The sequence below is a fragment of the Lepisosteus platostomus genome, chromosome 1, assembly GCF_059453375.1.
Source record: "Lepisosteus platostomus isolate fLepPlt1 chromosome 1, fLepPlt1.hap1, whole genome shotgun sequence".
Lineage (NCBI taxonomy): Eukaryota > Metazoa > Chordata > Actinopteri > Semionotiformes > Lepisosteidae > Lepisosteus > Lepisosteus platostomus.
In genome coordinates, this window is record NC_142611.1 from 382,768 (window position 1) to 400,477 (window position 17,710).

Genomic DNA, 17,710 nt, shown 5'->3' on the forward strand with positions numbered 1-17,710 from the left:
GCAGCGCTGAGCGCGTGACCCCGGCACCTGCGCACTCCTCCCGCGAGCTCCGCTCCGCTCTCGCGCCGCGTGACGCAGCCTCTCGCGAGGCGGCGGATGTTGTTGTTTTGCTCTCGAGCTGTGAGGCTGCGCCTTCGCCGCTCGCCGGGTAGTTTGTTCGGGGTGTCAGTTTCTCGGGGGGCTGCTGGTATCGGGGGGTCGCTCTGCCACCGTGTGCGCTTCTCTCGGGCCAGCGCAGCGCCGGGGGGGCCCAGGCGAGCGGGCGATGATGGCGGACTTTGACGAGATCTACGAGGAGGAGGAGGACGAGGAGCGGGCCGCGGAGGAGCAGCTGCTCAAGTACTCGCCGGACCCGGTGGTGGTGCGCGGATCCGGCCACGTCACTGTGTGAGCAGCGGGCGAGGGGCGCTCTGGGGTGCCGCGGGGGTCTGGCCGCGGTGTGTCCTCTCCGCTGCGATGCCGGCGGGTCTCGGGCGCAGGAGAGGCGTGCCGGAGGCGGTCCGGCCGAGCAGCAGAGGCCGGGGCTCCGGTGTGGGTAGGCCCTGTGCGGGGTCGAGTGCGAGAAGCGCGTCGGTGGGGGTGGACTAGGCTCACGGTCTTCTAGTGCGCCGCCGCGGCGTGGGGAGCCTCTGCCCGCCGGGCCCGGGTCCCCCCAGTCCGGGAGCCCACAGCGCCTCTTGGCAGCTGCAGCCGGGCAGTCGGGCTTCAGCGTGTTGTGTGCTCTGGGGAGGGGTGATGCGCAGGAAGCCGCGGTGCCTGGGGTTTTATTTGGAAGTGTTTTCGTCCTTCGTGTTACAGTCCTGCCGTGGTCCAAGCCCGGATGCCTTTTTTCCAGCAAGTGTAGTTTGTGCACCACAGTTCTGCCGGTAGTTTGCATGTCCCCAGAGGTGAAGGTTGGCGGATTCATGTAAGGATTCAGATGTAAAGATCTTGATAAAAGCTGCTGTTTCCTAGTAAAGGGAAGATGAAAATGTTAACGGTGACTTAGCTAACTCAAGAATCTGTGAAAGTATGATACGAGAAGGAAAAATATAGCAGCTGTAGTATTTTACCTTTGCAACTGACTTCTCCCGAATTTTCCTTTTGGTTGAATGCCTGTGCTGTTCCAGACACTAGGGGTTGTGGGTTAAGCATACATTATGCTTTTAACCATGGCAGAAGTTTTTATTAAGTGGGAATATGTGCTGAAGCAGCAGTAAAGAGCAAATAATGAATTAGTCCTTCCTGATTAGAAGATAGTTTACTAAAAGAATAACCTGTTTATTTTCTTATATAGTTATTACATCATGTTCACATGGGTGTGAGTGCATCTGTGTATCTGTCTACTGTAAATAAGCACACACTGGTGGTCAAAGCTGCGAGAAATATGGAAACAAAGAAAGATCAGAATAAATGTCAGTTTTCATTTATAAGCTTTTTAATATAAAAAACTCAGTCTGCCAAAAAATGCTTATAAAAACAACCTCCTTTTGTTGGCAACCACAGCCACACAGTGTTCTTTAGCACAGTGCGTTTGTTTTAACCCTCACAGATTTTTCCGAATCCTCTCAGATCAAACATTTTTCCACTCTTGCCCATCAAACCTGTCCCATAATGTCTCGGTGGAATTGGGGAGGTCGTGGGAGCTGCGGTCAGAGTTCTAGACTTGTGGCTGGAAGGATGTGGGTTCGAGCCTCCTGGCGAAGCACTGCTGTTGTCCCCTTGAGCAAGGTGCATCAGCTGAACTGCTTGATGCAGCTTCGCCCCAGGAGCAGGTTCACGCCGAATACCCAGCTATGCAAGAGGGTGCAAATGGGCGCTAAACACATCAGCCAAAGGCAGCCCAGGAACAGTAATGTTATTTTCCACGTATGAACTTGAGATCAGTTACATGTAGAGTTGACCCACCTGACCCGTGTGATGTGGTTGTGGGGTTGTGATCCAGGAGCAGCCCACTGTTCTCTGCATTTGCACTTGTACATCCTGGTTCAGGCTTCATAGCTGGTCCTGGCAAGCTCTTCTGGCTGACTTTGTCAGGACCTGTACTGTTTGTGAATATGTGAATCAAGACCCTTGTGGTCTCTGTTCAGAACTGAATGGTTTTTTAGTTTTCAAGTGTGGTGCAGTGGATATTCTGTTAGGCGAATTGAAACTTTGAAATAAGCTTGGATTTCTTCTTGCCCAAAATAAGTTGTATTAATGAAGTGGTTATAATAATAGGAAACATTATTGGGAGGCATGTTGAGTATGTTGTTAATGCTCATAGCGTACCTGTGTAGTACTTCCTGAGTGTCAAGATGTTTGTACAGCAGTTTTAGACAGACAGTTTGTAAATATGACCCTGAGCATGAAGGTGTTGTGTTGAAGGCTTGATAGTACCTGCTCTTTGAATGTGAATTAGCTGGTTACTCTTTTGTAGCAGTGTAACAAAACACATTGTTTCTAAAGAAAGGAATATTAACTGGTAAATTAGTTAAAAAGTGGAATTTGTGACAGAAGACCTAGATTCTGTTTGTTAGAACCAGCAAAGATCCAGGAGAGGTGCACAGCCCTGGTGCTGTACAGGGGAGCTAGTTTAGAAGGGTCATTTTTTAGCTGGAAGTATTACTGGTAATTGTGCTTTAATTAATTTCAGAATTAGTGTTCTTAAAATAAGACCTCCAGAGAATTGGATAGTAAGCTTGGTTTGAACAGAATAATCCTACCAATGTGCAGATTTGATTCTGTTGAAATAACTAGCCAAATTGTTTTCCTGCATTGCTCGATCCATATAGCCTACAGGAACATGGCCCTCTCTTTGCATTAAGGAAATACAGCTCTGAAAGCTTGTGTGTTCTGAAACTTTTGTTTTTGCTTATTTTGAGCTGTTTTCCTAATCAACACCAATGGCTTGTCCTTCCATTACTTAAATTTAAAAGTTTAGGTTTCATAAAAGCATTCAATTGCTTTGATTAGACGAGGCTCTGAAAGTCCAATAATCGCGATGAACGGGACTTGTGATGATATGCTTTTTTCCGCAAGAGTTTTCACATTTAACATTGATTGTCCGTAGCTTGTCTGATAAAGAGAAAGGGGAGAAAAGTCATTACACTGATGTTCAAGGTTGCCAGTTTTTAGCGGCAGCTCTTAAACAGAGCTAACAGAGCTGATCCGGACTGATCACTGGGTGTGAATTGTTAGGGTGTAGCAGTTTGCCTTCTCTAAACCCTTAGTTAAGTACCCTCAAAAGGCAGCTGTGTTTTTTTCCCTGCTTTCTCGTGTACAAAGCCACACATTTCCTAATTTTCTACAAGATGACATTCTTAGTCATTATCTGTTTTTGTTAATGTGTTACTAAGCTTCTAATCCTGTGGGAATTCTGGGGGGCTCTCTGTCTTCTCTAATGGGATACACATCACTGCAGGAAGACATTTAAAGTCTGTGTCTTATGATTCAGCGTTTCTGGAACCTTTGGAAGAAGATGGGAAGTTCAGTGTTTTTTTTTCTTGGTACTTTTTATTTTTATACCCTTGTTTAAGATTCCATTTTTCTGAGATTCTTAAAGGTTATTGTGACGGTGTACATTTCAGAAATGAAGTTGTTCCTAAACCTGAATTTCATGAGAAGTAAATCAACATGTCTGTGTTGTTCAAACCTGATTTTTTAAAAATCTTTTCCCATGTATGTCTGAGTTGTGCTTGGAGATGAGCTTTGTTAAATTTTTAGGTGGATGTCATTATATAATCCAGAAACTTGTTCTGGTTCAGTTTTTAAATATTGTTAAAACTCATCCCACCAGTTCAGAGTAGCGTGCTGATTAGTACAGTCGTCACTTTCCCAGAAGAGGATTAAATGCAGGTGAATTGAAATCATTTGTGTACGTATAGATGTACCAATACAAGTAAAGGCGACTGATGCCTTGATCCGGTTGCATTCAGAACAGTTTTAAATCTTGGCAAAGTTGTTCTTCAGCAGCTTTCAAGCATTTGGAGATGGGGAGCTTTAATGTCTGTGTGAAGGTGCGCTGTTAGGGTTGTGTTAAAAGCGTGGGGGGTGTTGTGTGGTTCGCGCGACTCACCGTGTGGCCCCTCCGGGTCGTCGTCAGGGCTCGGGGGGCCCCCAGACGCACCCGGTCTCCGGCTCCGAGCCCTGGGCCTGACACCAGGAGGGTAGGTGGTCCTGCACTTTGATGGGCTGTTTCACAGAGGACAGCTGGATATGGTTAGTTACAGCCGTCATCATCAGTTGTCTTCTCCAGCACTCTGGAGCCAATTAACTTGGTCGTCCTCGGATTGTGATTTCATTTTTCCTTTCTCTCCGCACTCCCCTCATTCCCTGTCTTATCTCTGCACTCTTTTAAATTGTACTTTCAGGCTTTCAGGGTTTTTTTACCTCAGAACTATTTAATATTTTTAAATTGTAGAAAGCACATTACTTCTGTATGAAATCAACAACATTATTTTCTTTCAACAGTCCTTTGATTTCGTGCCAAAAATAAAAAAAAAATACAGGAATTGCTGTAGTTTAAGATTTACAAAATGATTATTTAACCAAAGTCAAATGTTATAGTAAATGTGAAAATTATTTAATTTAATTACTACATGAAAAAGATTAAGCCTTTTCAGTCTGTGTTGGGTCTTGTGCCTTAAAAGCGTAAGCAGGCTCACAATGCACATTGGCTGCAATACATAACTGAGCAACATATGAAGTAAAATGTATTGGTGTCCCTGTCAGGTAAGAATCTAGGCTGTAACAGTAAATCGGTAAGAAGCAATGTACGATGCAGTCTTAGCCCATTCCACAGAAAAGGTAAAGCAAGGTTTAAACAAAACCTTTTGATCTTGCCTTGTCATGTGTCAACAGTGAGCAAATACAAATTGCTAATTGTTTTATAGCTTTTCTTTCTTTAGAGCCCTATTGTTTTCAAATATCATGAATAGTTTCATGACTATTAGCAAAGCTTAATAATATCAGTGTTAGGAAATGAGCGCACAGTCCTAAGGAAATGTATGATTTTTGTTTTTTCTGTGGGTCATTATTAGGTTGAGTACATCACAAGATGTAATGGTAAAGAAACTTATGCATTGTTATAAGCCATGCAGAGCTGATTAGACCACAGTAGTTATGTTGTGTGTGCATCACATGAATAATAATGGACCACTTTGTTTTTTTTATAGAGATGTGTCAGTTTGGGGAGTTAGTCTTGCACTGAGTAAATGAGTATTTAGGCAGCTACTCCATTGTTGTGAATATTCTCAAGAATTATTTTATTTTACTTCAATGATCAATCAGTCCAGACTACCGCAGCATGTCATCAATCCATCTAATCAAGAAGCTGATTTCAGGCATTCTTTTAATATAAGCACAGTTATTTGTATTGCATTAGTATCCTCCTTTTGTATGAAGTACTGAAATATGAGATGTGTAATGATAGAGAGCCATATTATAAGGAGAGCTTTTAAAATGTTTTAAACAGAGATTCACCCAATTGTATCATTGTGCTACTGTGTAAAAATGGCTTCTTTTACAGTCTAAAGTTTGCTGGAAAATATCAGTCACCCCCCCCCCCCCCCCCCAAAAAAAAAAACACATCCTCTCGCTCTTTACATGTGCATTAATGTAGTATATGACAATTATTACAGTGATAAGAATGAATGTGTGATAGACACTAGAAAGATGACATTTTCTCTTTTCCATAGGTTTGGACTTAGCAACAAGTTTGAGTCTGAGTTCCCATCATCATTAACAGGAAAGGTAAGTTCTGTTTATTCTAATGTAGTTCTTTGTAACATGTGATACATTTACAAAACAATTAGCAGCTATTTTAAAATGGAAGATTTAATTTCTCTAATCCCAATAAACATATAATGTTCTTATAAAAAGTACGAAATCTGATTTTTTTTTTTTTTTACTGAAATCTCTCACAGTTATAGCACATCAGCTCTCTGAAGGTTTTGAATAAGAGCTAATAGGCACTGAGTAAAACACACCAGACAAACAAATTTGTTTACATTTCAGTCTAGTTTTACAAGATGGTTTAGGAAAGTAACATGACCATTAGTTTTTCATTTTAGGTATCTTTAGTGCTGTAGGTGTAAATGAGAACAAACCGAAGCTTCGGGCTGCCTCGGCTCACAAATCTTTATTTTGAGAATGCTGAATCAAACTGCCTGGTGCAGGAGGGTCTTTCTAGTTGCACTTCCTCAGGTGTTTGTAAATACAGGTTACTTGCTCTCCCAAAAACAGGCTCTTGTCTCAAGATTAAGTTCTAGTTCCAGTAGATTAGTAAAATATAGAAGAGAACTTTGAAGGGATTGTAACAAATTATTTATGTTTTTTACTTTAGTATATAGGACTTCTTATGATGTTACTATGTTCGCTGTAAGAAACTTGCCAGACTGGGCAAACCGTTGTTCTTAGGAAATGACTCCAGAGGGCAGGGATTTGGGTTAGGTGGCTGATGGTCAGGCTGCTCTGTGTTTCAGGTGGCTCCGGAGGAGTTCAAGGCCAGCATCAACAGGGTAAACGGCTGCCTGAAGAAGAACCTTCCTGTTAATGTGCGCTGGCTGCTCTGCGGTTGCCTTTGCTGTTGCTGCACTCTGGGCTGCAGTATGTGGCCTGTCATTTGTCTCAGTAAGAGAGTAAGTACAGTTTTCCGTACTACAATACAAAGACAAAGCAGCAGTGTCTTCTAGTGAAGAGACGGGCCTTAACCTAACATTTCATCTGTCATTGTAGATTGTACGCAGAAAAATCCGGATGGGAGTGCGGCACTAGTCTCCGTCTGTTCTTTGTAAAATCATAATTTTAGAGCGGAGAATTTTTTTTTCTCTTGGGTATTGTGGAAAATCATCTTGGTATCATGCTCTCAAATTTTCAATTTTAAGGCTATCTGTGCAAAATTAAGTTTCAGAGTTGCAATCAATTGGTGAAGTGGAGGTAAAAGCCAGATATTAGTGTATGGATTGTTCTGTAAGGGAGATATGATTACCCTCTCTGCAGATGGAGTTTTAATAGAGAGCATGTCTTTCTCTGGTGTCTTATTTCTTTATTTGTTCAGTGGGAAATTTTAAAAGCATTTAATTTACCGTAAAGTTTCAGAATCTGTTCCAAACAGTTGTTTTGAATTGGTCTAGCACTTTTGTTTCAGTTGCTGATTCTGCTTTGCTCATTGATGCTGAGCATTTATCTCTCTTTTCTATCTGGTCATTGAAGGACCAGAGATGTCGCAGAGCTGTCTGTCTCAAGAGCTCTTGGCTGTTTGCCAGGATAGGGATATAAAATGAACCTCATGTTAATTAATATTCAGCACCCTGTTGATGTCTTACTCACAGGTGCTCTGACAGTAAAATGTTTTGCAGCATTTGTTTTGTAATTGCCTTAACTATGTATTGGTCAATGTTGATGGAAATTGTTTTCATATTAATTTTCCTAGATGTCTGTGTATTTATAGTGTTCTTTTATTGGGTTAAAAATATTTTAATGAACACCAGTTATCTTCAGCGTTTATTCTAATATGTACTGACAATACATATTAATTCTTTATTATCATTGCAAGGTTTTGTGTAATTAAATGGTAGATCTTGGTGACACTGAGCAAATGAAATATTTATAATCAATGACATTACTGGAATACTAACACAGGAAACACTGATTTGCAGAACTGTGAAAAGATATAAATACAGAAGTCTCAAAGACCTCTGTTTAGTATAATTTAGATTGCTTTTCACTAAAAGAGGAATACTAGAACATTTGTCAATGCTTTGTGGTTTCTCTTGTAAATTTGTATGCAGATCATCTTTATGTGGTGAAAACTTTCCTGACAAAAGTGCTTCTTTTTAGTTTTGTTTTCTCACCTGCCTTGCACTGTAAATCTCTGCAATGTCAAGTGAAGTGATTAATTAAGCTGCACGTGCAAGTGGTTTTTGTCACCTGTCAAGAAAGAAAGAGGCTGTGCTTCAGAGAACTGAGTGATGCTACTTCACTCACAATGTTCTGTGCTGTGCCTTGCAGCTTGTGGAAATTTTTTGTTTTGTTTTGAGTAACCTTCAGGTCAGATTTGTCTTTTTATGATGTTCTTTAATGATAACACTCTTTTTTGTAGTCTGAAACATATATAAGTATTAAGAAAGCTTCCACATGAAACTGATCTTCAATATAGTGTTGGCTGATATAGTTTGTTTTTGCTGCATGTTAATTGAATAATGTTTTCTGTTTAATAACGCTGCATTAGAAGCAAATCTAAGTATCATGATTGCGGATCAGATTTTTAATTATTTTTATAGTTGTGTGTTTTACTTGTAAGTTTAAATAGTCTTTCATTCCCGTCTAGATGGTTTGAAGAACAAAATTTGAGTAAAAGGATTGTGCAACTAAGGTTTCTACATTTAACCAAAAATTTACTTTAGAAACTGGCTCGGAAAGAGTTAGCTTCAGAATCAATATGATTTGTAAAAGGCATAAATATCTTCTAATAGCTGTTTTTATGTGCCTCTAAATTTGAAATCTGAACAATGAGCTAACAGTCTCTGCTCCTTTAGCCAATTCACTGCAGGATCAGGGCCAGGAAACAGCAAGGTAAACCTAGGTTTTGTGTCAGCTCTGCTATTGGTCTGTCAGCGGGTGGGCAGGCAGATGCCTGTTCAGAGTGAAAAACTAAATGCAGTTTCCCTCCATTGATAGAGTAGCCTTTCAGAGTCAATGAGCTCTGTCAATGTGGGCTTGTCAGGGCTACAACTTCATAGACCTGAGAGGCGGTTGGAGAGGTCAGGCCTTTTCAGGTTCGCTGTGATGCAAATGAACTTAGCCGCTTAAACAACTATTGGAATTTTTATGTCTGCTCCTTGTCTTTTTTTCTTTTTTCCTCTTTTTTTTTTTTTGCTCCCTTTCCTTCGCAAAGTCATTGACGAGACGTTCAGTGCTTTTTAAATTGGGAGCTGTATTGTGCAAAAAAAGAAAAAGGAGCTCATACAGATTTATGCGGGTCTGAAAGCAGTTAGATCATGTTCTTTTCATGGTCCGATTAGAATCAAATCGATTTCCCCCCCGCCTCAAGCTTGCAGAATGGCAAACGTAACAAAGGTTGGGGGGCTAGACAAGAGACAGAACGACTGAACTTGAATGTTAATTACACCCTTCCGCCTATCCGGCTTTCTGAGATTGACTACAAACCAGTACATATGTGTTTAACATGTTTTGAAAGACAGGAAGGGCTGAGATGTAAAAACCAGAAACCCTAGGACAGTTTAACTTGGTAATACAGGATTGTTAACAGCTGAATTTCAGTTTTTAAAACTAGCATCGGTGGAATAGAGCTTTTTAAATCTTTGTTTTAAAGTAGCACGCTTTAAGACTGTAGCCGAGTACAAGAGAGGGATAAAACTGCGAATGTTTGCAAGTTAATCTTCTCCCTCGGGGACGAGTGCTCTCCTGGGTGCGCGGAGCAGTGCTGCCCCAGTGCTGGAGCAGCTGCCGGGGGAGGCTAATGCAGTTGAACTTCGTGTCAGCTTCACATGTCCCCTGCACCTGCAGCTGGGTAGGCCTGGTCTTGACACCTGGCTTCACCATTTATCTTCTTTTTATCATTATTGTTGATCTAATGGGGAAGGCTGTTCCCTTTGTCTGCTGGGCAGTTGGGAATCGATAATTGAAGTTTTGGAGAAGATGGGATTTAGCAGTTTCTCGGGGCAGGGGGTGGAAGAGAGAGGAGTGTTGTTCTAAAACTGAGCTTTAGAATTGCCTTCTAAAGCTGCCAGTCGTGAGTGTGCACATGTTAGGAGTTACCTGTTCCTGAAAATTGTGGCGATGTTTGTTTGTCTCCTGTCCTATTTGAATTCGTACTGTATATGTTGTATGTATGCCTCATCTGTGTTCTTTGTTGTACGAAAACCAAATTCCACCAACTATTATTGTGTGGCAATAAAGAATAATCTAATCGTATGATCTCGTTATGCTTAAAACCTCTGCAAAAACTTTGCTCCTGGTGATAATTTTTTGTCATTTATAAAAGTATCGTTTGCTTTTAGATTGTTGGTGTTATTTTCACTGTAGGTGTTCGGGCAGCCTTACATCTTTAATCCTGTTAACCTAAACAGTAATTAAAAACTATGCTTCTGGCACATGGTTCATCTGTATTTCTTAACCCTGAAATCAGTTTTATCCAAGTGTTTAGATTAGAAAAGAAGATCTGATTATGCTCTTAAAAGTCTTATTGTTTTTTTTTACATTAAATTATTTTAAAATGTCTTTTCATACTTTTAAAGTAGATGTGTGGTAATATGTGAAAACTGGTTAGGGAAGTGTTCGCAAGAGCAGTGGTGTGTAAACACGAACATGTCCCTCTTTCGTGATTTGGAACAGATCAGCGTTCTTTGTCTCTACCGATAATAAAATCCCAGTCATTATGATATTAAATCCATGTCTGACTCGGAAACCCTCTGCCAAAGCAATTAGGGTAGAATTAGAGATTGTAAGATTGCAATTAGAGATTGTGAGTAGAATTTCTCTGAGGTGGGGAGGGGTGCTGCAGGCCAGGGAGAAGTTTCCATTTGTTCCCACCAATGGATTAAAAGGGCCATTTCTATTCTAGTTACTGTTTAACACTGAAGGTGCTTTGACAGCACAAGGGACCACCCTGTATTCAGTCCCTGTCCCACACCTCTTCCCCCTTTCACACAGGCAGCTGCAGCGCAAAGTTTTTCAGAAATCAGTCAAGAGTAAAATTCTTTCTCATTTGTCTTCCAGACACGAAGATCGATCGAGAAGTTGTTAGAATGGGAAAACAATAGGTTATACCACAAGGTGAGTGCCGCAGGGAGCAGCTTTCTGCAAGGGGCTCAGACCGTTGGGGTCTGAATTGCACAGTATGGAAACAGATGCTTTTGTTGAGCTAGAAATATGAAAGGTGGACAAATGGGTTAGTCTGGGTGCTGCAGTAAAATAAAAGTCATTTTTCTTCCTTTTCTCTCTCTACTTTCCAGCTGTGCTTGCACTGGAGGCTGAGCAAAAGGAAATGCGAAACGAATAACATGATGGAATATGTAAGTTAGAGCGCTGTTTTGTGAGTTTCTCTATTAAATGATCATTTATTTTGCTTCTGATCTTATTGTTTGCATGATTATTTATCAGCAAGGTGTCAGGATGCTTAATTGCTTGAGTGGAAGGATTATCTACGGTCTGCAGATGCACATTTTTACGTGCAGAGCTGATTTATAAAGTTATGAATGGCTTGAAAACAAGGTTTGAACTGTGTGCTGAAAAATAAATTAATTGAAAGGATGAAACGGCCTGAAGATTCTTTGTTGAGGTGTGAAATTAGAGCTTTTGAATAAAGAAGCAAGTTTCAAGGTTGGATAACTACTGAATCATGAACGTTGCTGAAGGACTTTTTTACTTTTCTTGTTTTCTGCCTTTTATTGAAAAGTTACTATGTTTACATATATTACTTAGTGCAGTAGGAAAAATGCTATTAAGAGTACTGCATGTGTGTGAATTTTATTTCCACAGTAAGGAAGGTTATAAAATTGTACTCGCTCTGTTTTGCAAGGAATTCATTCTTTCTGAAACAATTCATAATGTTCGCTAAGAAGTGCACTTTCCTTATTTGTCCCTATATCTTGGTTATTTGCATATGGGCAGTATTGCAGCAGTGTAGCAATAGTTCATTTAGAGCTACTTTATACAACTCTTGCACGTGCAAATCTCATAAAACATTCCAAAAGAGGTTTTAATCAACCTGAAGTGAAAAAGGTCAAATGTACAAAACGTTCAACGGTTTGACTTGAGAGATTCACAAAACACTCTATTCTCTATTATCTCTTATTCATAGGCTTTCAGGCAATTATTGATGAAAGTCTATTTTCAAATTCAAAACATAAAAGACCCTTTAAAATGGCTTTTTGTGTAGATAAAAACCTATTCACCGCATTGGTTACTATAGATTTTTGTATCAGCATCTACATTGAGCGTGTTGATTTATGACGGTGCGAGACACGTGATAGGATTGCATAATGAGGAAAAAATGGGAGGAGCTAGCTGGATCGTTTGTAGTGTCACCTTTGAATGCGGAGTGTTTTTCTTCTTATTAACATCCATAAACAAACAAAAAAGCAAAGAAATAATGAGGGAGTTGAAAGGCTTTATTATATACCCAACATTATGCCTGAGGTCAGATAAACACAGTTAGGGGACAGAAAGCGATGCGTGTCTGTGTTTTGTCAAGCTGACTTGCAGCCCTGCCTGAGGATGAGCGGACTGTGACTCTTTTTTCACAGCTCGGTGCAGCTGGCATGGGAGAAATCGGACATACAGCCAGCAGTCCAGTTATTTGTATAGTGCTGAGTGTTAATGTCCTTTCAGAATAAAAAAAACACAGTTGCAGACCACTGTATTTCTGTCCATTTGTTTCCATTGAGGTATTTATGAAGCGCAGGAACATTTTTATTTAGTGCTTCTGATTTGTTCATTTGAAGTGTTTTTTTGTTTCCTGTGATTCTGAAAAAGTGGTCATAATATCCATTTGTTGAGTAATCTGGGTTTTTTAAAAGGAAATATATGAAAGGTGCTTGATTGTACACAACTGGTGCAGCTAGTCGAAAGTGCCACAGTATATTGAGCTGCATTCAGGAAATTCAGCAGCAAAAGGAAGATAACGCAGTAAATGAGAAGGACAGGAAGAAAGGCCAAGAGGGAAGGAGAGCAGTCATTCAGATATCTGCATTGTTGTTCTTTGTCTCATTTTGCTTCACTGTCAAAACATAGCACCTAGTTAAATGTTTTCTAGTGCTTTGCTGCAAGACGAGGCAAGCACAGCGCCTTGTCCGCCATGCATCTGTTCGTCCTGCGCAGATCCAGTGAAGGTGCTGAGGACGGAGGCAGTGTTGCAGCCCATGCTGTGGTGGGCAGGCTCTTAATGACCTCCCAATTAAAGGACGGGCGTTCTGCATGGCCTGATTATGCTGGTTTATTTTCAAAGGGGTCAAGGGGTCTTTCAGAAAGGTTGCTGGCATGACTGGTGGCGAGTGTTCTTATCTTCATGCTAATTCTCAAAAAAAGAAAAAGGTTCGATGTCAAAGAGGAAGCTGACACCATGAAAATGCTGTAATACTTGGATTTCAACAACCCCTCTCTCTTTGTGTGTTTCAGGTCATCCTAATAGAATTTTTACCGAAGACTCCAATTTTCCGGCCAGATTAGCCCTCAGTGTGACTCAGAGACTTGTTTCAGTGTGTTTTCCTTCCAATGGTGCCTTGCTTGGTACTGTCCTGGTTGTGATTTTGAAATGGTCCGACAGAACCTTGTGGTTTTCTCGCTGCCCCTCCCCCTCTCTTTCTTTTTCTGCTTCTTCTTTCATTGCAGATGTTCGACACTTCTCCCCATTATTCCAAACCATGGATACTGTTTAATCCTCACGTTTCATCCCAGTGATCCTTCTTGCTTTATATCTGTGATTGCCGAAGCTGAGGACCGTCACTGAAAAGGAAAACCTCTCCTGTTTGTGGTCACCAGAAAGCCTGTACATGTATTGCAGATTTTTTGAACTTTATATTAAAAACAAAAGGAACTGAGAAGGCATCGTATTGTAATTTTCTATCTTATGGAGTGTCTCCTGTTGCTGTTAAATAATCCAGGTGTATGATTTTTTTCCTTATCTCTATTAGCTGTTCTTAGCTTCGACAGATTCACTTTTATTAGTTTATAATGAAAAAGTCAGCTGGTTCTGCAAACAATCTACCTTACTGTACTTAGAAATGTTATTAATTTTTATATAGAAGCAAAACCAGCAAATGGTTTTGCAAGTGTCTGACCATTTCTGAGGCTCAGGACCATAAAAATGCACTAGTGTTGCAGTTTTCAATGGACTTTTGTTTTCCAAATCATTGCCATGTCTCATGGCCTTTCTGATTGTTTGCCTTGTTTACTTTTTTCTGTTCAAGAGGGGTGAAAAAGCTGTTTACTCTGGTTTTGTAATTGTCGTGACATGGACTGCACTTTGACCAGTCATCACACCCAAGAGGTCAACGCATGAGATGTTCACCAGCACTGTCTGCTCGTGATGGCAAGTGACAGTGCTAAATGAATGTGAGGTGTAGCTTTTGAAGGCACACTTTCCTTCAGGTTACAAGAAAGGGGCAGAATTGTGTAGTATTTCATTTATTTTATGTTCCATTTGTAATTAGTTTTTTTTCACCCCTTTGGTTTGGTGGAATATGTATTTTGGTTATGCCTTTTTTTAAGCTTGGGTCAGGCCAGTATCTTATTTTTTTATGTTTTGTTTAAACACTGTATCAGTTGTGCTAGATGCTGGTTATATGCATCACAGCCATAGGGACCTGTCTATTGCATATTTTGTACTGTATGTAGTTTCTACAAGGAGTTCATGTTTTGGTTATTCTTACATGTAATAGCTTTAAATCTTACTTTATTGCAAATTTTTTTAAATAAACTTTTTTTTTACACCATGAAAATGCAGACTTAAATTATGAAAAAAGTAACAGAACGATAAACCCTGAAGAGATGTATTTGAATGTGCTTTACTGAATCTGCTTGTTGTAATGTGCCATTAAAATGTTTCTTGCTTCTTTAATGTCACTGACTTTGCTTGCCTGTGTTCTACAAGCCTGCCTCTAGTGGCTTGTGAATCTGAGGGAGTGATATAAAGAAGTAAGCTCTGATATATCTGAGATGTAAAAAAGGGCTTCATTTGTGTTATAGTTTGTTGTAAGGTGTAGCCTGAGCACTGTTAAAGCACCCTTCTTGTTCTTTCCAGCTGGCTCAGTCATTTCCTAAGAGTTCAGGAATCTTGTCAATTTGTAATAGAAAACTAATATAGCAATACATGTTTTTTTTTTTGGAAGCAATTGTCAAGTGTTTACCAAAGCTGTACTCACTTTTCAAAGGCCTTTAACTCATTACCTGCATATTAGTTTATCTAATGACTTTGCAGTGCTAATAGGTTTTAATACCACGTTTTAACTAGGTACATTGCTTGGCTTATCTTCTATGAAAACTGGGCAATGCAAACCTTAGGTAACTGTTAAAGTAGGTCAAATAGTACAGACTTTACTTCTGTATAGTTTTCCTGTCATGCATGATACAAATCATACTGGAAATCATGGATAATTTTTAAATGCATTACTGTACTGTAATAAATGTGTGTATGTTTTTTTTTTCCGTAATTTACTAAGGGACCTGGCCCAAGTGTTAAATGCAGTGTTGTTTTCTTTAAAATTATTTATGACATTGTATGAACAGTATTGCCAGTAATAAAACATTTGGAAAGAAAATAACTCTTTAGTTTCCTGATTAAATAAAAAACACAGGTGTCTTGAAAAAAGTTGGTAAATTTTGCTTTTTGAAATTACTTTTAAGGTTAAGCTAGAGAAACCAGTGAAATGAATTGTTTGCTGCTTAGATACCTGTTTTTAGGAGTTTTCAGATGCTGGGAGAAGATATTTGAGTTCATTTTAAACTTGCTGATGTATTGTATCTTTATTTAATGAGGTATTACGGAATAAATCCTAAATTACTCTAGATTTCATTTTCACCAAAATCTGTTTTTCATTGTGTCTTTTAAACAATGGTTAATGCTTAAAATTAAATCAAGGTTAGGAGAAAGGATTAAAGGCACTTGTGTGAAGTATTATGTCGCTCGGGAGAAGCGTTTTCTCCTCTGACCTCTTTAGGAATCTGTTTAAACCCATGTGCCATTCCATTTTCTTAATGCAGGATTACATGCTCATCAAAAAGAAACATTGTTTGGAGACGGGTAAAAGGAGGCATGCATATTATTTTGTTGCAGTGAAAGCTGAGCTTTGATAGGCCTCGGTTCCCAAAACGTCTGAGGGACAGCCACCATTCAGGCGTCTCGCTCAGGCACAAGTTAAAAAGAGTTTGAGGTATAATGTGGCTTGGAAAAAAAGCACACGATCGTTTTAATGTAGCCAATTGTCCGCATGTGAAAAAAGTAACAGTTCCTTGTGAGTTAATTTTAAATTTTGTCGCTGTCTGTCTGCTGGCCATTGTGTTCAATTCTTCCAGACAAATGCCTTCTCCATGTGGGCTGCTGTTCTCCTAAATGGTCTCAGATCCCCTTTTTGCAATCAAGATTATGTTGCTAAGGAGATTTTGCTTTTACTGTTGCCATTGATTTTGTGTTAATACGTTTTGAATGCCTCTTGGTATTCTTTTGCAGACAAGGGAGAAAGAAAAACTTTCCTGAGTTTTGGAATTTACATTACAAATGGATCGGTGGTGTAATGAAGCCGATATAAAGTGGGCAGTTGAAAGGGTCTAAAGAAGACCACTCAAGTGAAAAATGAAGCAATGTGCAGCGTGTATACTCCTGCGTCCTTCGCCGAGAAGGGATCGGCGTCCGCCGGACAGAGGGGAAGAGAGCGCCGCCACTGGCGCAGACCACCCACTTCCCTGCCGCACTTTTATAGACTCATTAAGCTTTTATATACTTATCATATTTTAAATTATTTAAAGATGCATTGCTGCTCTGTGGCTTAATTAAAGCCCTCAAAACTGAAAATTACTTCTTGGGCTTTTTTTAAATCTCTTGAGGGCGGAAGAAACCAATCATGTTAAAGCCCACATGTGCTGCAGTAAACCTTTTTACGGCTGTATAAATCTGCTTTCCTCTTGCTTGGTGATCCGTCTATTGTGTTGGTGACTGCTTGAATCAGTTGTCTCAAGTTTCAGGGATAATTTTTCATTTTATTTTTCACGTTTTATCCCTTTTCATAGGTACCTTTAAAACATTCTGCCTTTTTTCTTTGCCTATTTAAAGTAGTCGGGTATTGCCAAGACGATGACGTTTGTATTGCAAAGTGTTGAAAAGACATTGCTATGCAGAGGAGAGTTTATAAAAGTAATTCAGAACGCCCTGAAGTCAATTTGATGCAAATCTAATCTCAATAAGAGTTTTGGGCAACTGCTCCATGATAAAAAGCACTGTTGAATGGCTTTTAGTCACATTCATGCGAGTGTTACTGGTGCTGCTGCTTTTTCCTAGTTTTGCTCTCCTGGGTTTTTTAACACGGCCCTTAAGCAGCTCCTCTGCAAACAGAAAACTGCAAATCGAGCTGCCAACTACCCATTTGCCAGTAAAAACTAGCAGATTTGTCGGTCTTTCTCTATTAAATGACATTTGTAAACACTTTTTGAAACTTATGATTAATTAATTGGATCTGATTAGTGTGTCTGGCTTTTATCACTTTCTCCCTTCCGAGGAGGCCTGCATAATTTTAAGCCTGAAGAGGTTTTCTTTTTCAAGTAACTCTTAAGAAGCAAAGATGGCTTAAACTACATGGTTAATGCAAACACCCCACCCTTCAGTAAACGTTTTGGCTTCAGTAAACAATGTGTGTATTTTAGCAATTATACCATTTTCCCTTCTTTCTGGTTCTTGGCAAAAAGGTTGTTTCTTGCCCAGTGCACTTCTTCCTCTTCTGAAGATTGTGTACCAGAAGTCTTCCTCCTGGCACCTGTGCAGAGAGAAAGGGGGCCTAACTCTGCACACCCCTCTGTGATCAGGACAGCCCAGACCCATCAGGTTACTAATGTATGCCAGTCCTGCGGATTAATGCTTTTTTACTTCTGTTGTTCTGGAGGTGTTCTGGCAGGTGTGTGTTGGAAGAATGTGTGTGTTTCTTTCACTTGGGAAAGGACAAGGTTGAATATTTTCATATTTTGAATAAGGTACTTGAGGAGAAGACAGGTAAATGGCAGTCTTGTGTTTTTAATTATT

The 17,710-nt window shown here is 40.0% G+C and overlaps 1 protein-coding gene across 2 annotated transcripts; it reads left to right on the forward strand.

Moving 5' to 3' along the window:
• Nucleotides 1-98: 98 nt before the first annotated feature.
• Nucleotides 99-15,245, forward strand: LOC148677424 (cysteine-rich hydrophobic domain-containing protein 2). Of its 2 annotated transcripts, none has more exons than XM_088627849.1 (6): nt 99-387; nt 5,658-5,712; nt 6,444-6,599; nt 10,702-10,758; nt 10,938-10,997; nt 12,231-13,016. In XM_088627849.1, the coding sequence occupies exons 1-6, from the start codon at nt 266-268 to the stop codon at nt 12,318-12,320; spliced, it is 540 nt and encodes a 179-aa protein (XP_088483975.1). In that variant the 5' UTR covers nt 99-265; the 3' UTR covers nt 12,321-13,016. The 2 variants fall into 2 exon arrangements, with proteins under 2 accessions (XP_088483975.1, XP_088483885.1); XM_088627759.1 differs by lacking the exon at nt 12,231-13,016 and adding an exon at nt 13,102-15,245 and having other exon boundaries at nt 109-387.
• The last annotated feature ends 2,465 nt before the right edge of the window (nt 15,246-17,710 follow it).